The 25,812-nt window shown below is 33.0% G+C and overlaps 3 protein-coding genes and 1 pseudogene across 7 annotated transcripts in view; 3 read left to right on the top strand and 1 right to left on the bottom strand.

Annotated features, from left to right (window-relative positions):
- Nucleotides 1-14,915, bottom strand: part of LOC113512036 (telomere length and silencing protein 1 homolog) — a 29,740-nt gene extending 14,825 nt beyond the window's left edge. For 4 of the 5 annotated variants that reach the window (XR_008252730.1, XR_008252731.1, XR_008252729.1 and 1 more), the window contains exons 1-2: nt 14,341-14,915; nt 13,412-13,956 (exon numbers count right to left, since the gene is read on the bottom strand). Coding sequence is in view for 1 of the 5 variants with exons in the window: in XM_026895792.3 (XP_026751593.2) it covers nt 13,466-13,956; nt 14,341-14,758 (909 nt within the window). In the remaining 4 variants the exon portion in view is untranslated. Of the gene's footprint in view, nt 1-13,334; nt 13,957-14,340 lie in introns of those variants that run through there. The other variant, XM_026895792.3, reaches the window with a different exon arrangement.
- LOC113512079 (piggyBac transposable element-derived protein 4-like) lies at nt 450-1,659 on the top strand (annotated as a pseudogene).
- Nucleotides 6,385-8,833, top strand: LOC128200425 (uncharacterized). Its single transcript, XM_052893826.1, is given in 4 exon segments — nt 6,385-6,414; nt 6,585-7,907; nt 7,909-7,945; nt 8,811-8,833. Coding segments are annotated over 4 exon segments (1,413 nt in total).
- A 703-nt stretch (nt 14,916-15,618) lies between the features above and the next one.
- On the top strand, nt 15,619-25,267 carry LOC113512028 (malate synthase-like). Its single transcript, XM_026895783.2, has 7 exons — nt 15,619-16,222; nt 18,778-19,036; nt 20,172-20,499; nt 20,826-21,000; nt 21,431-21,539; nt 22,212-22,466; nt 24,502-25,267. The coding sequence occupies exons 1-7, from the start codon at nt 15,972-15,974 to the stop codon at nt 24,751-24,753; spliced, it is 1,629 nt and encodes a 542-aa protein (XP_026751584.2). The 5' UTR covers nt 15,619-15,971; the 3' UTR covers nt 24,754-25,267.
- The last annotated feature ends 545 nt before the right edge of the window (nt 25,268-25,812 follow it).

Below are 25,812 nucleotides of genomic sequence, written 5' to 3'. Positions count from 1 at the left end.
GCTACTTTCCAGAAATATTATTCGCCTAAAGAAAATGTTTGTATGGATGAAAGCCATGTACCTTTCAGAGGTCGAATAATATTCAGGCAATACAATAAAAGTAAGCGACACAAGTATGGCATGAAGCTATTTAAGTTATGTACTGTTCCCGGATATACTTGCAAACTTAATTTGTATAGTGGGAAAAACATTGACGCAATAAATACTACGCCAACAAATGATAATTAGTACACTAGCTTGGAACTGGCTTATCGGTTATTGGAGAAGCAAACCCATTTAATGGGCACATTGCGAAAAAACAGAAGAGGATTGCCTAAGGCTGTTGTTGATTCGAAACTGCAAAAACGTGAAACAATGGCTATGGAGAATGAAGATGGAGTAACAGTGCTTAAATGGAAAGATAAGAGGGATGTGCTTATGCTGTCGACAAAGTATTCTGACAAAATTGCTGTGGTGGTGAAAAAGGCAAACAGATTCGTAAACCAAAAGTTATTTTGGATTATAATAAATCGAAAGGGTCTGTAGACATGAGTGACCAGATGGGTGTGCCTATTCTTCGCCATTGCGGAAAACCGTAAAATGGTATAGAAAATTGGCAATAGAACTACTTCTAAATACGGCAGTTGTAAATGCTTGGGTCATGTACAATGAAAATAAGCAGAGCAAATCTTCAATTGTTGACTTAAGGAGGGCTCTCATAGATTATTTGACTCGGCCAGCAGATTCCCAAGAAATAATTATCAATGAAAGACCTAAAAGACTCGAGCATGTTCTAAAATTAAAGGAAGGAAAAGTAAGAGACACGCGTCGTTTTTGCGTGCAATGTTATAAAGATTCAGTACAGGAATTTGGTTGTAAAGTAGCTAAGAATAAAGCTAAGAAAGTGAGTACGTACTGTGTGCAATGTAAGGAGGAGCCTCACTTTTGTCTAAAATGTTTCAATTATGTCCATCGCTAATATGTTGATGCTATAAAAGGTTTCTTATCTCATCTTTTACAGCATGTTTTGTCAAATATTATGGCTAATTATTTATATTTCTAATGGTTGTTTGTAATTATGGTCACTAATGAGAACTTTATTTTATTTATTTTTCAGTAAAACTGATTGTATAGTTTGTGTTTCGTTAAAAAATAAAGACTGCTAATTTTCGTTTAAATAATAAAGACTGATTTGAATTATATATCCTGAATTTTTATTTTGGTTACTATTTTCGCTATCTTTAAATTTTTTCAATTCCTTACAAGGTATGTTTGTCCCACTGCGCAGTATAGTTCTACAGCGCCGTGCCGGTTACGGAGTACGAATAAAGTAACAGTCAGTATGGCCGGCAGCGAGAAAAAGTAGTTTGAATATGACTATACGTTGAGGTCACCGGTGACCCCCATGGCGCTATGATAGAGGAAGGGTGAGGTCACCGGTGACCCCCATGGCGTTTGACGTGTTAACAAAATAATCCGCCATTTATTGGATTCATTTGTTACAAAAAATGTGATAAATAAAGAACCGCTCGACCGATTTTGTGCAAACTTCATATAAACCATGTACTAAATAGTCCAAACAAAGTCCTAACTTGGTTTGGATAGATGAGCCCGTTCTTGAGTTATAAAATTACAATGAAAAGTAACATTATTTTTTATATATATAGAAGATTATAAATACTGGACGTTTTCGTTAGAGTACCCGTTTTGAGCGGGTCTCCCCTATATATATTTTAAGGTATATCCGCCAAACTGAATGGTTTTCGGTGATTATTTTTGCAGTTAATAAGTATTATTAGTTTTTGTTGACTAAAATGTACAAAATCATCGTTTTTAAATATACGCTCGTTAGAAATAAAAACTATATTGGTTGAGCACAAAATTATATACCAACTTGTAGGTAGGTACATATTGTATGTATATTCATCACATTTAATTCAAATATGAAGTGAAGAAGAAGAATTCTTGGTGAATAGCAAGAGTAATTCGAATAAGTTCCGTGAATAAATTAAGACATAACCTAAAAATATTAGTATTAATAAAGTATCTTCACGTATCTGTCAGTCAAATAAAACCATCATAACAACAGTTTGCAAGTAATGTCCTTTTCATGAAAGAAGTCCCGCGGTGATTTTTGGAACTAAATTTGACAGGTCGTCCATATTATCGTTCGTCGATGTAATCAAGTTCGTTTGTTGTGGTAGATTTTTGTGAGTTTTTAACTGACTTAGTGCATTTTAAAGATTGTTTATAATGGCAAAAGTTGTAAAAAGTTCGGTTCGAGAATTGATATTGAAAGTGAAAGAGTGCTGTGAAGCAGAACAAAAGAATCAAGGTGTTTTAATACCACTAAACAATGTTTGGAAGAGAGTCGCCGCCATAACAGGTACTTTTTAGAGTTGTCATATTTTTTGCTGTATTGATGGGACTTTTATGATATAAATTCATTTTTGCGACAAAAATGAACAAATACATAACGTGATGAAACTAGGTAACTGAAATTAAAACATATATTACATAGTAGGGTAGAACGGCATCATATGGCGGAAAGAAGGGGTCAGGGGAGGGGTAATCGCCACGCGATCGCTAGTGGGCGCTGGACGAGCGAGTAAAGTGCTCGTGTGTTTTATTTTGTGACTAAAAAGTAAAACCGTCGTTTATCGCAGGTTTACGTACTTGATAGATATCTACTTTATAGTAGATACCTATCAAGTATTACGACACACCCTCAACGGCGATCGGATCGGACCACCTAGCATGACGCAAGAAAGTGCGCTACCGAGAAAGACACCTGCGTCGAGTCAGCATTTCAATTCCCGCAGCAAAAATACCCATTTCCTTTATGTTTGATTTTATATGACTTCACTTACGGATCACACATCGATCTGAAGACACTTATTATTGTAATAATTAATTTTAAAATTAAATTTAGTTATATTTATAAAATTGTTTTTTTTTGGGTCTTCCGCCAGCGACTTTAATAACTGGCGCAGTCGGTAGGATACTCGAAACGTATCGAGAATAGAAACAGGGTATATCTCACATCGATTACCGTGTCGTCTATGTTCGCTATCGTCGCCTCGAGCGATTCGCATTCACGAGTATCAAGAAAGAAGAACCTGAAGTTTCCTGACTGGAAGAGAAGTCAAAACATCAATCCCAGAACTACCAATATACAGCGCATGTGAGTACACTATACATTTTTCCTGTAAAGTTGCTCTCAATGTGTGAAGTTTAGTGAATAGGTGTATAGTTGCAAATATTTTCCACCCTAGGAAAACCACCCCTAGAGGACCTGCGCGCGATAGACTATCCCGTAGGCTCGATTTAGATAGAAATAGAGATTTAACTTTAGAATTAGTCTCCGAGGAGTCGGAATATAGTAATATGGGTGACGTAGATACTATTCTGAAGGCCATGCGCCTAGTACCAGAATTTGATGGTAATCCTCACGTCCTACCTAGATTTATCCGTCTCTGTGACCAATTTGTTAATGAGTATTGTATTAAGGAAAATCCTGGCAACGAGTTTGTTAATTTATGTATAGTAAATGCTATTTTTAAACGGTTTTATTTTAAATAAAATAACTGGACCAGCCGCGCGCATAGTAAATTCTCCAAAGTAATGACATTAAAATAAACCACGAACTTGAAAGCCATATTAGCCTCAGTAAGGAGTGGATGGCTTAACATACAGATATACTTAATAAATTAGTTGAAAATCAGATAAAAATTAATGAGACTTTACAGATATTATATGATAATGATGCTCACGCAGATAACGATTTAATAAATACGCTAAGTTCGCTCAATACTTAGCAAATATAAATGAAAATATAGATGACGTATTAAATGAATTATTTAGAATCGAAAATATATTAGCTTTCATTCGCGCTTCTTCTATGCATCATTCTATGATTAAAATCGATACATTAAACCAAATGGTCCAGAGGTTAGTTAAGATTTATGGTAAGGATAGAATATTAAACTTAGAACTTAGGGTATACTATGATATAATTAAGTCAGGTTTCTATTATTCAGATAATCAGATAGTTGTTAGTTTTAAAATACTCATATTTTCCTCAGATAGTTACGATTTAACAAACTATCCGTAGCTCCGAATAAATATAAGCAGGTCCTCATTCCTCCTTACTCATTGATTGCAACTAACATGTTATGTGTATATAGAGGCAGAATGCCCGAAGTATAAAAATTGGTATATCTGCGGAGATAAGATGGATCATCAACTTCGACAGCATCCTAACTGCATACAGAATCTTAAATTCAAGCAATCTATCGACCCAGTTGGCGAAGTAGCAACAGTTAACCTATCTAAAGTGGCTATGGAAGAGCTAGATGAGAGACACTATATAATATCATTCCCCAATGCTACTACAATTCATACACTATGTGGAAATGAAACTTACAGTATTCTGAATACAAGTTATCTGGCAACAATCCCAGTAAACTGCTTTCTGTATACCCCGGAATTCACCATAACTAACATTAATAATAAAGTGGAAGGACAACCCATGAAGATACTGCAATTCTCCCAGAATATGCAATGCCATGACCATAAAATAACTCATGTAAATCTTAAATCGATAGATCTTATAAGACTTCATGAAATTCAACACAAGGTGATCTTGCAGCATCCTACGCACGAGCAAACCTCAAAGTCGTTCCTATTTCATACTACGATTCCACTTTACATCATTATATTAAGCTGTCTTATAATAATTGTAGTATGGAAATATAAGACTAATCAAGGTACACCTGAAAAACTGCCTCCTGAAACTGAAACCATACCAGTACCCAGAGGCCACAGTCCGCAATATTCTCTCAGCTGAAGCTTCAAAGATAATTACTAATCTGAACGGGAAGGTGTTATAGTAGATACCTATCAAGTATTACGACACACCCTCAACGGCGATCGGATCGGACCACCTAGCATGACGCAAGAAGGTGCGCTACCGAGAAAGACACCTGCGTCGAGTCAACATTTCAATTCCCGCAGCAAAAATACCCATTTCCTTTATGTTTGGTTTTATATGACTTCACTTATCACGGATCACACATCGATTTGAAGACACTTATTATTGTAATAATTAATTATAGAATTAAATTTAGTTATATTTATAAAATTGTTTTTTTTTGGTCTGCCGCCAGCGACTTTAATAACTTCTGTATTAGTCAATTGTTGTCTGTTTTCAATCAGGTAAGTGTTAATCTTCCAGAGAATTATTGTACTTTTGATATGTAGAGAGGTTCTGGGTATAATTCTAACGATTTTTTAATCGTAATCGAATGTACTGCTAAATTTGGCATCAAAATTAAAAACAAGACCTATTGTTTATTTTGAAAAATATTTTATCGAGGGAACATATGATCTGATAGTATCTCAAACAAATTTGTATGCTTGACAACAAAACTTTAGATGGTGGACGCCCATTGATAAGAACGAACTAAAGTCATTTTTAGGCATTCTACCGAGTATTGATCTGTATTGGTCATCAGATCCAAGTTTTCGAGTGGAAGAAATAGCTGCAACAATGCCTCTCAGAAGTTTCAAAAATATTATGCGTTGTCTAGGGTAGACTGGGTACGGTTGAAACAAAGTGAATATCTCGTGAATGGTACGTGATGAGGTGAAGGGTACAAGGGGAGTACGAAGCGGGCGACAAGTCAAAACTTGAATTTTAGTATTGCGTCGCTCTTCGGGCGCTGTGTTTGTCTGTAGGAGGCCCCATTGTGTTTTTTGACGGAAAAGTAAGTATTTTTGTACCTACATTTTTGCAATTATTAAGATTTCGTTTATAGTTAGATGATTGAGAGTTCTGTTACAGTTGAATTGAAGTTTGTACAATATTGTAGTATGATAAGTTTTTATTTTAATTTACTATTATTCTTACTATGAACCGTTTTATACTAAGATGGGGGGGTGGGGACAGTTGAAACATTATTTGTGGGTACGGTTGAAACAGTTTATTAATTAAACTTTATTGATTTTTAGATGCCAAGAGTACGCCAAAAAAAGACTACGAAAGGTCGAACCGACTTATTAACGTACAAACAAGCCTATGAAGATGTGAAAGCGGGATCTTCGTTAAGAACAGCGGCAGAAAAAAATGGACTGAACCACTATTCCCTGTTCAGATATATACGTAAACGAGATGCGGCTAGTAACGATGAAAATCAAGAAATGGGATATAAGGCCCACAATCGTGTGTTTACCCAGGAACAAGAGCGTGAGTTATCTAAATATTTAATTAGATGTGCAGATATATATTTTGGCCTAACTAAAAAGGATGTTATGAAATTGGCATACGAACTAACCATCAAGTATAACTTATCACGACCTCGGACTTGGGATGACAACGAAATGGCTGGCGAAGAATAGTTTCGCATGTTTATGAAAAGAAATCCTGAACTGTCAGTACGTGCAGCACAGGCTACAAGTCTTTCTAGGGCGACTAGTTTTAATAGGAATAATGTAGATGCTTTCTACGACAATTTGGCCAATGTTATGGACCGCTATAAATTTGAACCACAACATATATATAATGTTGATGAGACCGGCATAACTACTGTGCAAAAACCCGACAGAGAGCTAGACGTGGTGCTCGTCAAGTGGGTTCAGTAACTTCGGCGGAGAGGGGTACTTTAGTTACAGTAGCCATTGCAGTCAATGCCATTGGAAATGCTATTCCTCCGTTCTTCGTCTTTCCGCGTGTGCGATACCAAGATCACTTTATCAGGGATGGACCAATAGGATCTGCTGGAAGTGCAAATCCTTCAGGCTGGATGCAGGACGAATCATTTATGCTTTTCCTGGATCACTTCAAAAAACATACAAATGCTTCTCCTTCGCATAAAATTTTACTTGTCCTTGATAACCACGCATCTCATATACACATTAACGCACTAGACTTTTGCAAGACGAATGGTATTGTAATGCTATCTTTCCCTCCCCACTGCTCACACAAACTCCAACCACTTGATCGATCTGTATTCGGTCCACTGAAGAAAGCTGTAAATTCGACCTGTGATGGATGGATGCGAAGCCACCCCGAAAAAACAATGACAATATACGACATCCCAGGGATTTTAACTACTGCTATACCGCTTGCTCTTACACAATCCAATATTCAAGCTGGCTTTCGTACTACTGGGATTGTTCCTTTCAATCGGCATTTGTTTCCTGAACTCGATTTTGCACCTGCATTTGTGACAGATAGGCCAAATCCAATCGAAACAGCTGATAGTCTTATTCCGAATACTAGTATACCTGGGGATAAAACGCCACCACCGTTGTCTTCCATTTTAAACCTCGAACCACCCGAAGAGTTGGAGGAGCCTACTAATGCAGCTCTTTTTGTACAACAACCGATGGAAAATATGCCACATTGTTCACAAGCACTAGATAAAAAACAAGGAAACATTATTGCGAATCCAGCACCTTTGATTACACTACCCGAACATCAAAGTAGTAGTAGTATTGTTTGGCTTCCACCAACACCTTCTGCAAGTTTTCAATCCATTCCTGTGCTATCAAATCAAACGGAAAATGTCACGACTTCGACTACACCACCTTTAGTATTTTCTCCGGAAGCAATACGACCACTACCAAAAGTGCCTCCAAGGAAATTAACAAATAGGGGCCGAAAAACAAGGAAATCTACAATATACACAGACACACCTGAAAAAGAAGAGATAAGAAGAGAATATGAGATCAGAATGGAACGAACCAAAGCTAAGCAAGTTCAGAAAAGATTAGATAGAAGAAAGACTAAAAGAAATACTACAAACAAGAAAAAAACTAACACGCGACAAGAATCATCATCAGAAGAAGAAGAGTGCTACTGTGTTGTTTGTATGTCAGCATATTCAGAAAGCAGACCGAGGGAAAAATGGATACAATGTAGATATAGTATGTAAAATGTGGGCGCATGAAGAGTGCACGAAAGGTAGCCTTACTTGTTTGCCACAACTGTGACTCCGAATGATCTCGTAACGATTGAAGTAGTTTTGTTTAAAATTTTAATTTTAATTTTCATTGATAAAGTTAATGTCTTTGTTTTGATAGTTTATAATTAAAAGTGTTGATAGTTGAGAAATATAATAGCATGTTTGCTTGGTAACTTTATTTCAAAAATATTATCGCTACCAACATCTGATTATTATTTAGTTTGAGTTGTACTAAATATAAAACTTTGAAGGCTGATTAAAAATAATGTTAGATTATAAATATAGCCAAAGACTTAAATATTTCTTCATAAAAATATTTGTGATAGTCAAATGTGCCATTACCATTCGAAAAATGTTATTAGAAGATTAATAAAACATGATAATTGGTTATATTTTGTATTATTTGCATGTGTTTCAATTGACCCCAGACACTGTTTCAACCGACCCTGGGATGGGGACGGTTCAAACTTTTTTCAAATTTTTTTTTAATTTGATTTTATACAGAAAATACTATACAGTGATCTTAAATAACATTGCCCTGTAGTAGACAGATATAAGGTCTTTTATTTAGTATATTTCCGACATCGCTCGCTTAATAATCCCGATGCTATACATGATAAATGCTAAAATGTTTCAACCGTACCCAGTCTACCCTACATATTAATGACAACTCGTTGACCCCAGAGAAGTCTAGCCCAGATTACGACAAACTTTACAAGATCCGACCCCTTATAAATATTATCAGTTACGCTTGCAAATCAACGCTAAAAACTCTTCGTCAGAGATAGAGCAAGAGCCCGTGAGCGTCAGACCTTCCTTTTGTTAGTAAATGTGAAAGTTCTTCTATGTGTGTCCCCAACACAGGTAAGAACGATCCCCACTCATGAAACCTGGATCGTGGTTCCCATGGCAGGTAACAGGTAACAAAGGTGTACAAAATTTTATCTCAAATTTATTAATATATGAAACTCAATTTTTTTTTTATATTTTATTCACAACAGTATTAAAACTCACAATATTCATTGCCAGACAGTGTGGTTACAAACCCTCGCCAGATACCCCTAAACTATAATATTTTGGAAATATACTTACGTTATATTATGAAAGCTGCATTTTATATATATTATTTAGAAAACTATTAAACTGTGTTTCCTTAGTAGCCAGACAGTTTTGAGGATTCTATCACCCCGCCGGACGCATTTAAAGTGTGTAATAGTTGCGAGAGTGGGGGTCATATGCAACAACTAGTGCGAGTGAGTTGAAGAATTGGAAACTGAAATTACATATACATCAATGGAAAAATCTAGCTTATGTCCAGAAAAAAATTAAAAAAAATCAGGGCTGTTTACCGGCGTAGCGTATAATTTTGACCGTTATGTCGAAACGAGTAGTGGTAAGGATACTTTACACGACACGGTCTGAATTATGTATCAAAATATAGATTTAGACACAACTGCTGAACCTGAGATGTCCATAGCTCTGAGTGAAAACACTGGAAACATTTCACTGAATGAAGAACGAACAACAACGGAAGAATCGGAGATGTCCGAAGCTCCGTTTGAAAACATTTCTCCAAATAAAAGAAGAAAATCAATTGAAGAACATGACATGTCTGAAGTTTCAAGTGAAAACATTACACCGGGAAAAAAATGAAGAAAGAAGAAGAAGAGCATTTGAGGAAATAAGTTTTGATGAAATTCTATATCCTAAAAAACCTAAAATGACGAATGAATTGCAATTATCGGTGGATGATTTACAATATGTAGACTCCGGAAAAAACACTGAGATTGATACCATATGGATGGTTAGTCATGCTTTGGGATTACCCAATGTACCTATGTGGGTTGGTTTTAATAGTCGTATTTATGATCATGACAGTCCACAACAAATCATATCTTACTTGTACTTTGCTAGCAAATGGTTCAGTTAATGGATTTATAGACGGGAAACACTTTAATCGCTGCAAAAGATTGCATCCTTTGGTAGCATTAGGACTGGAAATACTACATTTTAAATCATTTTTACAAAATAATAATATCATTTTGAGTAATGATGTGATAGGGGAAGTTGAAAGGCTTCAAAATTGTGAAATATTTGCATTTGATATTGAAAATGAAAACCTGAAAGAGCTGATGAATAACTACAATATATATAAGCAACAAACTCTTAACGGGGAGCATGGTAAAACAGAACAATTTTATTTAATTTATATAAATCTTCTACATCATTATTTGGACTTATCTCGAAGTATTCATACTGGAAATTTTCAACTCTTTAAATCAGTATTACCAAAAATTACAAATATATTTTTCATATGTAATCAACAAAACTATTCGAGGTGGACGGTCAAATACTCTGATAATTTACAAAAAGTTGCCGAAACTCATCCTGATTTATATGAAGGATTCCAAAAAGGTTGCTTTGGAATTAAAAGAACTACCAAGCCATTTTCAAGACAACCTATTGACCTGGTACTTGAGCAAACCATAAATGCAGATGCTGCGAGAAGGCTGACCGGCATTATACACTTCACAAAGTCAATTTCGGCACGACAACGGTGGGCTCGAAATCATGACTTGACATCTACAATAATTAGCCAAGTTTATCTTGAATTAGGACTCCACAGTCATCAAGATGTTTCAGCTGACTTAAAAACCCATAATATCCGGAAAAACAACAAGCAACTGCAAAGATTTATTGCTACTTTTGATCAGTTTATTAATCCATTTAGTTTAGATGTGCCTAGAGACAAATTACTTAATATTTCATCAGGAAAGTCCGCATCACCACCAGTAGAAGAATTTTTATTAAATATAGAAGCTAATAGAGATAACCTTCGAAAAACATTTATTTCTGAGTGTCACGCTGATATAGGAAGATTTGAAAAACCTATTAAGAAAATTTCTATTGATAATTTTTCTAAAGATTATTGAAAAAAAGAAAAAAATAAATGTTGGTGGAAAAATTCAAGAAGTAAAAATTCAAAAGGATTTGTTTGGACGTATGCTGGGAATCTCATTAGATTACAAGATTGACTTTGCAAAAATATTGTCTTACCCGATTACTTCAGTACCATTGTCAATGTGCCATTTGATATTTTGTAGTTATCTTTGTTAGCATAAGTTGTCAGTTTTTAATCATTTAAATTGTTATTTTTTATAGTTCTTTATATGATGTATCTATAGCTTGTAAGTGAAATAAAGCATTTTATTGTGTCGAATCCTTATTACCCTCAAATAGAAATAAGAAAAAATTTAAAAATGCTAGTAATAATATATAATATAATAAAATAAAATAGTAGCAGCTAAGTCTCTCTATTTAGGTAAAATAATAACTAAATCTAAAGATAAAATAAAAGCCACTTGGAAAGTAATAAATAGCGAAACTGGAAAAGTTAATTTTCAAAATAGCAAAATAGCTTTAAATATTAATAACAAATTGGTAAATTCCGACACAGAGGTCGCGCATACATTCGAATCTTATTTTACTAATTCCATTAATTACGACACAGGCTCTAAAATCTTCCCCGTCTGCTGCTGAAACTTTACTAACAGACAATGTTAGCAAGTCATCAGCTGTATTTAACTTTAGACATACATCATCAGTAGAAATAATGAAAATATTCAAACAACTTAATAATAAAAAAACAGAGGATCTATGGGGTATATCTGTTAAAATACTGGATAGTATAATGGAAATTATTGCGCCCTCTCTTGCTTTTATTTTCAATAAATGTATAGATGAAGGTAAATTTCCTAACATAATGAAAATTAGTAAAATCATACCGCTTTTTAAATCTGGAGATAGGAGTGACCCAATAAATTATAGACCTATATCCATTTTAAAATTTTTGAAAAAATAATCCTTATGCAACTTGTCAGTTATTTCAATTTAAATAATTTAATCCACAATAGTCAATTCGGTTTTTCCAAAGGTCGTTCAACTACAGACGCAGGTGCAGAGTTGCGTAGACACGTATTTGCTGCATGGGAAACTAAAATGGATGTGATAGGTGTTTTTTGTGACCTTTCTAAGGCTTTTGATTGCGTTGATCATAATACATTGCTAAAAAAACTTGCTTTTTATGGCGTCAAAGACAATGCTTTAAATTTAATAAAATCTTATCTATTTGATAGAATACAGAAAGTGAAGATTAGCAACGCTACGTCTGACGGGTCACTTGTGCAAATGGGTGTACCTCAAGGATCTATTCTCGGTCCATTTTTATTCCTAACATTAATGATCTCCCATATGCCATGCAATAGATGCGGCATAGTATTGTTTGCAAAATACTTCATTGATTTTTAAAGTTAATAGAATGACTAATAATTATGATTATAACAACAACTAACAATCTTATGTTAAACGCTAAAAAATCAAAAAGTGTTAATTTCTCTCTATCTAAAAGTTTTAAAACTAATTGCAATATTAAATTAAATGACGAATCTCTCGAAGGGAATCTACTGTCTTTCTAGGAATCACACTCACAATGGGGTGCACAAATTCAAAGCCTTGCAGCCCCATCCGTGCGTAAAGTTAGACAGCACTGATACTGATACTGACTCACCGGAATATTACTATGGGGAGTTAGTATATTCATATTACAAAAACGATATTGTGTGACCATTAAGAGAGAAATTCAAAGAGGCAAATATTCTCACCGTTGCTTCTCAATTTATATATTCAAATATTCTATATGTTCATAAAAATCTTGACTTATTTCCAAAAAACAGCAATATTCATAATATTAATACTAGATTTAAAGACAAACTAGTTTAGAAAAAGTTAATAGGTCTTTTATGGGAATAGGTATAAAAATTTACAATAAGATACCAAAGGATATGTTGGAATTACCCTTAAATAAATTCAAAACATCTGTTAAATCATATTTACTGAGCAAAGCCTATTACTCACTAAACGATTACTTGAATGACGCATGGCAATAGTTGTTCATGCACTGAATTTTCATTTAATGTTAGACATAGACTATATAAATATACATTGTAAATAAACTGGCTTTACCTTGCCAGTTCTCCCAAATAAAGGAACTGTCCTACATGAATAAATGAGAAACTCTTCAGAGCTAAACCGGGAGCTTTAAGAAAAGGAATACAGTCGTTTCTCTCCAGCCTGATCCAGCACCCTACAATCCACGCTCACCGTACGGGTCAAGCTGCACTGTACAGATGGGCAGAGGGACTCTATATTAAATTATATACAGGATTATAATTATGGCTTTAAAATATATTATTTTTGTGATTTGTAATGATTTGTTTTAATTGCAATTATATTCGCAAAGTATTTAGGGTGATATATGTGATAATGTTACATAAATATTTAACACTATTTATCCACTGATATAAAGATAAATAAATATAGTAAAGCAAATTTTGATAAAAAAGAATTTATGCTTCTGTAATATTTACAAAATATATCAATATACATATTATGTACCAAAAGAATACCTTCAGCATGTTTTAGTCCATTTTTATTACATATAAACTATGCAATATGATATTCTAGTATCTCCTAAATTGTTTTTTAAATCTTTCATAATGGTAATCATCTGTAGCTCTTTCTCCTTTAGCCTTTTTTACTATTTTATCTACATTATCATCTATTACATTTGTCTCAGTCTTAATAACTTCTGGTTTTTCTTTCTTCCTTTTTTTAGAATTATCATTATCTATATTAAACCTATTATGTTGCACAAAGTTGACAGCCATATTTGTAGGAACAAATTGTGATGGCCCATCTTTTTTGTTATGTCTCTCCCAAAGTAACTTCATTTTGGCTTCTTCTGTTGCCTCAATGTTTTTTATTTTAGCATCAATGCCTAAATCTACTTCAGGGATGCCGCTTAACATTTGATTTGACAACATCTCTTCTGATCTCTGAGTAGAAGAAACTCGTAAATGTTCTGGTAATGAAAGTAGTGCAGCTTCTTCAGGTGATAAATACTTTAGTGTATCATTGTGATCCAGTTCCTTTTGGGTGTTATTGTGTCCCTCTGTAAAATAAGAAATAAACAAGATAAGTTTTAAATATCATAAGACTTAGATTAACTTTGGTTATGACAGGTAACCAGCAAGATATATCAATATCTGAATAATGTAAGTAAATTTTTATGCTACTTAGAATTGCAAACAAGTTGTCAGCTCATCTGATAGAAATTGATTAAAATTTATCTATAAACATGAACAACATTCTAGACATCACAGTGCTACTCTCATGTGTTAGTCCTCATTCTGTGTTGTAGAAATTTTATGAATAATATTTACAGCAAAAATATACAGAGAAATAAAATTTTAATAACCCATTAAAAACCCATTCCATTATCACTGATTAAAAAAATACCAACATTATACAATCTCTCTCTAGTAAATACAATTACCTTTCCGTTTCGCTAATTGCTCCTCTATGTATTTCATCATTTCTTCATCCTCATCTCTCTTGTTTGTTTCTGCAGAAAATTGCGTACCGATCCCAGTATCATAGGCGTCATCAACTTGTTTTACTTTACCACTTTTCAAAGCTTGCATATTCACCATACCGCCAGCTTTAATTTTAAAAGGATCCTTACACGTGATCTCCTCTTCAAGCGTAGTTTTTTGACCTGTAGCTAAAGCAACAACACTCACGCCATTAGGTCTTTCTCGAAGCTTTTGGATCTCTTTCGCTTCATCCAACTTCGCCAAAATATGTTCCTCGTCGTCGGACTCATCTTCTTTTATACGTTGACGCAAGCTCTTGGGTTTCTTTGGTTTAAATTTTATTTCAACGGTTTCGTTTTGGGAATCGGCTTCAGCCATGTTCAATACTTTTTTTTTTCAGTATTTTTAATAGAGATAAAATTTAATATTAAAGATTAAAAAATCAAAACCAAAAGACATTACAGTAATTATAATCAAACAAAAGAAAATATAACAGATAGACTATGTTTAACGACCATAGATTACAAAGACGATTATACTTCACTAGATGGGATTGCCAGATACGATATTTAATATTATCCAAAAATCTTTTTTTTTTCTACAAATTAATACAATTTCTAGAAATGTAACTCAATCATAAACTTGTGTAGGTTTTTTACTACATTTTGCCATGTAGTACAAAACAAACAACTAAAATAAAATAAAACGACATCTTTCCGTTTCTATTTTTAGTTTATCTTACCCTTTTCATTCACCCTCTCCATATTCATATTTTGCTGTATTAATATATTTTTTCAAACGTATTTAACATATAAACATTTTTCTCTAAGTATTTTCATTACTTCGAAATATCGTATTCAAATATTAATTTTATTCATTCTTAAACACGATTTAATCTATGTTCATAATTTTATCCATATTCTTTCCATAATTTTTCATTATATAATGGATATTTAACTGATATCCATAATAACAGTTAAATATCCATGATCTAGCGAAGTAGATATAGGAAATAAATATGTAACTTTTAAAAAGAGAAGTAAAGACATTATTAAATAATTAAAATTTTGGCAAGAAAGTCATCAGACTAAGGAGATATTTTTCCATATTCATCTCGTTTTTTCCAGATGGGTCAAACAAGATGCCAAAGAGGACTTAAACATCTAATGTGACTGACATCTGTCAAAATGTCAGCACCAGTAGGTACAGAATATAAAATAACTTCTTTACATGCCTATGTAATTCTATATTTTAGATTTATATTTACATAGGTAACCACAATTAACTTAAATGCACTACACAAACGAAATAGATTAAATAAATTATATTGTACGACATAATTATTTAGTCAATGTAAACCCTTTTTAAATCATGAGAATAGATTATTAATATATACATGACAATTATTATCACCTTAATCAGCCTATCAACCAACAAACATCACTGAAAGAAAAATCTAGGCAATTACCTACGTAAATACGCAAGTAAAGATAATGCAAACATTATTTAAATGCTGTCTTGCGAACGAACCAGCCAGTGGTGTTAACTCTCGAAACATAAAAGACACTACCCTTTATTTGATATTATAAAAATGTCTAATGTTATACTTTTACAATCTCCGCCACCCAAGTTAGAAGATATTCAGAGAAACATATTTAAAAAAGAAGCTTTGCAGTTCATTTCAGATTTGCATTATCAATTTGACACTCAAATTGAGGCATTATTTAAGGAAAGATTGTTGCGATCATTAGATGCTAAAAGTAATGCAAACTTGGAATTTAAAAAATCACCAGAAAGGAATGATAAAACTTGGACAATTGCAGAATTACCATCTAGACTACAGTAAGTAATTTTATTTATCACCCATAGAATTCAAAATAGAAAATAGGATTGTAGTCAAAAATAGAACCCAAATATGGCCAGGGAGTAACTCTGGGGAAGGTATATTGCTATTTAAAAACAATATTTTATAAATGACATCACATAAATCATGAATTATAATATTCTTATCTATGTTATCTATTTAGTTGTTTTTGTAATTAACAACATTATTATCAATGCACATACATTTATCTTTATGTATTATTGTACTATATTGTTGTAAAAATATTAATAAAATGTAGAGCAATGTCTGTTACTAATTAAATATGTTTTGTTATACGAGTATATAAACATAAAAATAAATTAATGTACAAAAATACATATGTATATGTTTTATTGCATATTCCTGTGTTGGTCATACAAACAAGTTAATACTTTTGTCAGTATTTAAATATATTCAATGTACTAAAAGGGATGAAGTATGAAACTGTTCACCTTCATTTTGTTCCCTGTGCCAAGTAATTTTTTATGAGTGATAATGGAATGGTAATCCTATCAAAATTTCACTGTTTAAAATATGAAATTAAAAAAATATATATATATAATAAATTAATAGATCACAAGATGCCTATAAGAAATTGCCATAATTAGCTTGCTGCCAATATTGTCTAAGCTTTTTGTACAAAGTATGTCTAGAAATATTATATAAAGTTAGATTTTACCACCAGTTTGGTTTATGGCACCAGCATACTACTGTGGAGGTTCACTGGATTTGTAACAAAATTTAAAAGACACTGGAAAAATTGAAAAATGCTTTGCTGCTTTTTAAATGTACAATAAGTTTTCTAAAGGGTGTGACATAAGAAACTACTATATGAAATTAATGATACTCTATTTACAGCTATCTCAGACTAACTGGTACAATAAACCTAACATGCAAATATTCCCTATAAGGCTGGCATTGTCACCCTGGTGTACTGAAAGCATCAACAAAAATTAGAATAAAAAATTATAAAAATAGAAAAAGAAAGCCTGAGAATCTTAAAATTGGTTCTATAAGATCAAAACAGGATTGTCACAGGGCTCAATTTCGGACCAATGTTATATCTTTGTAATAGGTATTACAACAGATCTCCCAGTAGCGAGTGGTTACTATAGTCACCTGTGTGGATGACATTACTTAGCTAGCTAGCTGTACAAAGCCTGACACAGCCTTGGATATTTATTAAACTTTATGCAATAATTTGGTTTGCCTATATGCAATTGTATCCTGTAGTGAAAAACTCTATTAATAGTAGTGTTAAATAATATTTAAAATACATAATAGGTATTATATTTGAACTTGTAGCAATAGTTGTTCCTTATAATTTCAACAATAATAATATTTTTATATTTCTATATCTATTTTAAAATCTATACATACAGGTAATAAAATTCTCACTAGATGATATCTATATATAAAAAGTAAATCTTCACTAATATTATAAATATGACAGTAAGTTTGTTTGTTTGTTACCTCTTGGCACCTTAACCAAGTGTTATGAAATTTGGTATAAATATGCTATATGGGATGGAAGGACATAGCATTTTTTATCATAGTCAGTAAATATATCCTTGTCACACAAATAAAGTCGTGTGTAAAAGCTAGTAGAAGATATGTAAGAAAAAATTATGCAAAGGGACTTGATAAAAGCAATAGAAACTGAAAGTATATTTTTTTAAATTTTAGGCTTTGCCTCTTGGTTGTGCCATGATACAAAATTGATCAATTAATTCAATTTTGGTATCTAGAAATAAGTATGTACTTACAGCTTACTAAGAGCTAAGTTATTCTCACACGCCTTTTTTAAATGTTACTCATTGTACCTAACTAAAACAGTGTCTGTTTCTATAAATTAAACTTATTTAGATTAGAGAGAAAAGTACTACACAAAAATTTTAATAACCAAGATATGTATGTGTAATTGGAACCGTTTATGAGCGGGAACTGAGTCAAGCCATGTATGGTATGATATTGTTATTATATTAATTTAGTATTGCCGTTGTTGTATTCAACTTATTGTATTGGCAGGTTTTTCAAATGTCGTCTATCTGACGCTAACGTTGTACACTCGTATCATTATAATAATTTTGCAACTATAATAAAAATATTGTATACTTGCTACCTATCCCAGCTTCGCATCGGTGTATTAATGAAAACAAAATATATTAAAGCTTCCCTTTCCACACAATCTCCAGTGTTATAAAGTTATTTTCCAGTGTTATTTTTTTAACTTAATTTTTCACTTTTCAAACATTCAAACTGTTCTGACTATTACAAACTCAACAAAAAAGAATAAGCCAAATATAAAGTGATTTGCGTCTATATTTTCGGTTATTGATTCTTATTTATATGTATAGATAATTGCACAGGTAACTTTTTAATAAAGTTGTTTATATGGGTATTTTTACTCTACCCCTGTTTCTGCCATAAAGCACCTGTGCTTGCATGACTTCGGTTTGGAACCATGCAAATAAATATGTACCTATAATCTACTCTACTAGAAATATTTCTTTTTCTTCTATTCTTGTTTTAGAAATCGTCACTTAGACTTGGGTGATGTGTCAGCGTCGAATACTGCTCACTTTGTATCAGTTCTGAATGCGGATGTTCAAGGTATTCAAGTGGATTTTGATGATGGCCACTGTCCAACATGGAAAAATCAGCTTGTTGCATTCCAAAATATTAATTTGGCAGTCAATGGCAAATTGCTCGGTGCTCCACACAATATTTACACTTGCCCATTATTGATGTTGAGACCTAGAGCTTGGAATATGATAGAACATAATATTTTGGTAAGTAACTAATGGCTTTAATTATTTCATAATAAGTCAGTAAATTAAATAAGTAACATTTTTAAAGTGTAAAAATGAAAATAGGATGGTAACCCTGGGGGCTATAAACCAAGTTATACACGAATCATAATAAGTGTTTACTTTGTATAACCTGCTAATGAAAATTTTATATCTGCTAACATTATACCATCGTGTAGGTCTGGTATAGAATAGATATGGCCATTCCTTTTCTCATAGGTTTCGTGGGAGGCGACTAAGGAAACTTAATGGTAGAATGATGGGCAATAGTGTCCCTCTTACAACAGCAAAGACTAACTGCGGTTATCAACCTGCCTGCCAAGTGTGACAACATCATCATATTAGACTTTAACTGCCCACTGCTAAAGATAGGCTTTCCCCATAAGGGGAGTTTTGCAAATAGATGAAAGAGAGAGATGAGAGACGCTCTTCCATTAGATGATTTAACTAATAAAATAAAATTGTAATCAGACAATAATTAATATATATACAAGGGAGATATGAAGAAAAATTTATGTAAAGTATCGTAATAAAAACAATAGATACTAAAACAATAATTTTTGGAAAACTCTGACTGTCTACATGATTGTGGCATCACGCAAAAACTACTACACCAAATTCGATGCAGTTTTCACAGTTATATTTCTGAAGATGTAACTTACCAGAGGGAAACTTTGTACTGAAGTCATTTGCTTGGACACCTCTGTCCCATTCGTGTCTCTACCGTGAAACAGTTATTTGTATGTCTGTGTTTCGGTTTGAAGAGTGGGATATGACAGTGAATTTACAGGGTACAGAGCAATAACATCTAAGTCAGGAATGCCAACGCATGGGGAATATCATGGGCGAAACAGTATACTCTGTTATGTCCATGATACTGCTCATGTCTATAGGCGACGATTTCCACTTTCTATCAGGTGGACTGTCAGTTTGTTTGCCATTCCAAGTTGCTTCAAAAAAAAAACTTAAAATCTCGTGCATGTTTCAATTTAATACACCATCTACAATTGGTATATTTAATTGGTTTTCCTATTTCGCTATTCTTATTTCCTACTTTGTATGCGTGGCCTTCACCACGCGTACGAAGTAGTGGACTAAAAATAAAATTTCTTTCCAGATTGATGGCAAAGAAGCTATTGGACCCCTTGTCGACTTTGGCATATTGATGTATCATAATGGAAAGAAACTCTTCGAAGCTAACAGCGGTCCATATTTCTATCTGTCCAAATTGGAAGGCGCTTCTGAAGCGAAATTGTGGAATGACATATTTGTATGGTCTCAGAAAGTACTAGGGCTGCCACAGGGAACAATAAAAGCATGTGTACTGATAGAAAACATATATTCCAGTTTTGAATTGGACGAAATCTTATATGCTTTGAGAGAACACTCCTTAGGGCTCAACTGCGGTATATGGGATTACTGTGCTTCTATTATTGCTAAATTTGGTAATATTTATATTTTTTAACTTATTATATTCAATATTAGTGTTACGATTATATGGTATACGATACATTTATTTATTTATTTATACGAACACCAGAATAATTTTACACAATTCATAAATACCTCTGACGTGAAATAGCAACGGATATTTAAATTTTATTATGGCAGTTGTATGTCACAGTATCATCTCAAAGTTTGCAGCTTAATTGAGGATATATTTGTTTATCATCTCTTATTAAGTTGGGTGTTGTTCAAGAGATTTATAAGAGTCAATAACACATCGAAATATTTCTAATAATACCTTTAAATTGTTGCCCATTTTTATCAGGCGACCGCAAGGAGTTCATGCTGCCAGATAGAAATAAGTACGTGAACATGGACCTCCACTTCTTAAACAGTTACATGAAACTAGTTGTGAGCACATGCCACGCTCGAGGAGCACCAGCAACCGGTGGAATGGCCGCTGCGATGTTAAGACCGGGCTCCGATGGCACTGACAGAGAGTAAGTACCTAATTGTATGAATTAATACATATAAAAAAATTGCTTGCTGTCTAAAAATAGAAGATATATAAGAAAAACTACGTACATCCTGATATATTTACTGCATGCTTATTCCAAAATATTTAAAAATAAATGGCCACTGGTTCAAAGCCGGGTCGGGCCGCTAGTAAATAAATAAAATCAATAAATTGAATAACGGAAGAAAATAATTGTTTTTTCTTTATTTATTGATTTTATTTTTTATTTATTTATTTATTAAATGCAAAAAAATTACAAATTTATAAATTTTTAGTTATCAATTCACTCATCTTGTTTCAAATTATATTAAGGCCAACCCTGATTTTATTCGTTCTGGTCACACCACTAATCCATCTCATTATTTTCATCCACTAATAGCAATAAAATTAATTTAAATCTATAATTATTTCAGATCTAAAGGGATAATCAATAAGATCCTTGAAGCGAAACTAAGAGAAATTGAAACGGGCGTTGATGGCTTCTTGGTTTACGATTCACGGGTTGTGCCTTACATTAATGAGGTATGGCTAATATTATGTTACAATAATCATGACTTATCCTTCGAATATATCCGCGTATCCATGGAAAATCAATGTTGTCGAAGTTAACGACTTAATAGCAGCTTATTTGCTTAATAGGATTATTGACTGATATGATTATTATTAACTTAATAGAATGCGCAGCAGTGTCCCTCTTAAAACACCTCTAAAAACCTATTTGCGGTTGCCAACCCGCCTGCCAAGCGTGGCAACTACTAGCAAAACTCCCCTTATGGGGACGCCTTATGTCCAGCAGTGGACAGTTAATGGCTGAAAGAATATTATATATACCGGAAAAAATAATTTTCAATATATGTATATATATGTTGTTGAAATAGTATGAAAATTGATGTTATTTTCCAGTATCTACAGGTACAATCTATTCAGATTTGTTGGAGTATTAATATTGGCTGTTGATACTGAGGTTTTTTAGAATTGATTGTTGTTTTTTAAATTTGATCTGTGACAGTGTTTTACAAAATATGTCTCGTGTTTTCCACTAATTTTAAAATATATTACAAATACATATACTTTTTACTACTGCACTCTGCTGTTTACATCAAAATTTGATACACCATATTCTTAATATTAAACCTAAATTCGTTTATCATTGATATGGTGTTATGGATCTTTTCAACTCTGTTTTAAATACAGCTATGGAAGAAAAATGCTGGAGCTTTCAATCAAATTCATCGTAAATTCGATTTCAACATCACCGCTAAAGATCTGCTCTCTATACCAACTGGTGGAGTGACACTCCAAGGTCTCAGGCACAACGTGGCTGTCACCATACTCTTCATATATCACTGGTTGGCCGGCATCGGACATTTCTTCTACAGCGGCAATGTTGAGGACTCGGCCACGGCGGAGATATCTAGAAGCCAAGTCTGGCAATGGATTCGATTCTCGGTTAGTAACTGATAAATATACGCCTGTTTATCATCTTCCTGCCCTTATCCTAATAATTTGGATTCGGCATATGTTTTGCTCTTCCATTAAATCTCTATTGAAATCATTTCAGTATTCATTCCCTTTCGATTTATATCAAATGGGAGTGAAGTGATTTTTAGGAACAGTAGTAACTGACCTGACAGGCTAGTAATGACAGTCCTGTCATCTTCTTGCGGTGCCCCTGGAAACCATAATGGTTAATTTCAACTAATTTTATCACGTTAAACTAACCAAGCTGCCTTTTCATCCTCTCCTATCATCTCTCATTGGTGCCCCGCCGGCGTATATGTATTGTTAGCGCAGACGGGGTTACAATTACTTTTATCGTCCATTAAAAAAAAAAGTTTACCACTTGATAAACCGTTATATTGATTGTTACCATGTTTGCATTAAAAGTATAAAGTTACCATGTTTGGATTATTTGAGTGATTGAAATCCATACAAAAATGTTCACGGCTTGTTTGTAAGAAGATGGCAACGATAAAATCTTTGTCGACACGAATTTAAATTATTTACGCGACGGAAGTGAAGTGAACCTAAAAAAAACTATTATTGTAACTAAACTTGTTTGGTTAACAACCGTAAAACAAGGTTGTTATGTTCATTTTTTAATTTTCCGCATAATTGAAGGTTATTATAAAAGGAAATTGCATTCTATTTGTATACTCTATTAGAAAATTAGTCGTCTCACATGAATGAGTCTAGCTTATAGGTTTTTAAACTGGATGCGATAACGCCCCCTAATACCCAGAAAAAAATTATGTAAATATAATTGTAACAATAACTGTTTTAAATTCGCGACAAATTGTAAGTAATATTAAGATGAGGGACACTAGGAAAAAAAAAACATATTATTAAAACGGTGGGCAAAAAATGTTAAGACATTCTGACCCATTCATGTAATGTGCATGACTAATGTCGAATACATATAATAAAGTCGTAAACAAAACAATGATTTTTAGAATGTTTCTCTGTATGTTTGTGTGCGCTAAACTCAGAAACGGCTTAACCAATTTGAATGCGGTTTTCATTAGTGCATTGCGGTTTGCTCCACTTAATATTTAGTGTTTGTTTTATTTCAATCGGTTCATAAATAAAAAAGTTATATCAATCTGAAATTTTAGAATTAGATTCTTTATCACATATAAAATGCGTTAGAATAACCGATCATTTGAATTGGCTGAAACTTTAAGAAGATAGATTAAATATCATATTTTAACTCATGACGACGTGGAAACTAGCTAGTGTCGAATAGATTTAAATTATATATACATAACTTCTGTAAAAATCTAAATAACAAAGAAACGCAAATCATAATCTGTTGCGTGATTTAAGTAGATATGTGGAGATATGGATAGCGACTTTGATTCATACTATTTAAAGATTGCTTTTTTTTATGCAACATAGAATGGCAAACAGGCTGACGGCCCATAGGATGGAAAGTGGTAACCGTCGCCTATAGACATGAGCAGTACCATGGACATTCATGAGGACTGAGGTGTTATTCCTCTATACCCGGTAAATTTACTGCCATATCCTACCCTTCAAACCGAAACAGCCATGCAGACACAACTGCTACACAGTAGAAACACAAATGGGACAGACATACCCAAGCAAACAACTTTTGTACAAAGTCCCCCTCTGGTACTTAGAATTTAATTTCTATTTTAAACTAATCACTACAATTTGTTCTGCTAAAAATATAAGGGGAGAGAGGGAGACATAAACTGATATTTCTGTCTTGTTGCTCTTTAACTATCGTTTTAGACAAGTGGTGAACGACTCGTTTGTATTAAGGTAGTGTATTGTTAGTGAAACAGACCATTTTTAGAAGCACGGGTCAAAAACATAAAATTTTGAGCATCTCAATACTAATTTGAGAACTATATTTTATAACAATGCTTATGACTCGATTTGCCATTACTTCAACCAGTTACAGGATTGACTGAAATGCTCCTTAAAACTATGCTAATAAGATATATTTTAATTCCAGGCGCCTTTAGAACATGATCCGAATATGTATGTCACACCAAAATTGGTAGAGAAAAAGGCGAGCCACTTTGCGAGTCACGCTCACAAGAACTTATGTCGTTCGAATGCTGAAAGGAAACGGCTCACAGCTGCAAAATATATGAGTGTGGAACTATTCCTTATGCGGAACCCGCCAGAATTCATTACCAGCTATCTAAACGACAATCATAAATATCGAACGTTGCATAACAAAGCGTTGCAGAGCAATTTGTAATGGAAGGGCTAAAGGTAGATTTTAAAAGATGATAAACTATGTTGAGATTGATGAAAAATGATGTTATAATAAATATTCAATTCCAATCAAGTACCAAAATATTAAATTTGATTTTTTATTATTGATTTATATTTAATATAGTATTGAGGTATACCTGATGTTTTATACCCATTTTGGGGGTTATTTTATTTCGTTACATATCTTACTAAGAAATGCCAAATAGTATTTACATGTTACTGTTTTGGGAAGGATTGGGGTTAAGAGATTATCGACTATGTAAGATCACAATTTTCTGGCAATAATCTAAGGCAAATTGTGATTACTATCTTAAGATTAATCGTGGTTAAGGGACTTTGTATCGAGATTGTTGAAAAGAATGTATAGGTACATGTACTGCAATTCTTTGTTTTCTTTTTATTTTTATCTATAAATACTGTGATATTTTATATATTAATGTTATTGTGGTTTAATCTATTAAATGTTGTAAAATAATATTAATAAAAATATTAAAATATCAATTGTTTTATTTCTGCAACTGTTCATAGTGTGTGACAAGAAAGTCATACGCCACCTCCTCTTATAGAAAAAGAAAGTATATAGCTTTTTGAAAATAGTATTTTGTGAACAATTCCTCATATTAATAGAAATTAACTATAAGCTGAGAGAATTATAGAATGGTTTTACTTTTACAAATTGGGTATACAACCTTCGAGTTCTGAAATAAAAGCTCTAACAGACCTAAAACAAAAATTGTAATACATAACAATTTAGCTAATAGTAAAAATCATCTAAATGACACTCGTGCTCTGATGATAGTTCACAAACACACAAACACAAAAAACTACCTTCTAGTTGATAAATCCAATTATTCTATTCTAAAGACTAAACTATTGAATGGATATTACAAATATTTCTATGGGATATAAACTAAAAAAAAATCGAATTTTCCGAATCGGTTTACAAAAATTATGAGATAACAAACAAAAAAAAAACTAAATGAAAACCTGTTCGAAATCGCTTTAAAATTGGCGGAAGGAGGTGACTATATACAACAGCAAG

Source organism: Galleria mellonella, unplaced genomic scaffold (genome assembly GCF_026898425.1).
Source record: "Galleria mellonella isolate WM207_F2 unplaced genomic scaffold, CSIRO_AGI_GalMel_v1 utg184, whole genome shotgun sequence".
NCBI lineage: Eukaryota > Metazoa > Arthropoda > Insecta > Lepidoptera > Pyralidae > Galleria > Galleria mellonella.
This window is presented reverse-complemented; position numbering and strand designations above follow the sequence as displayed.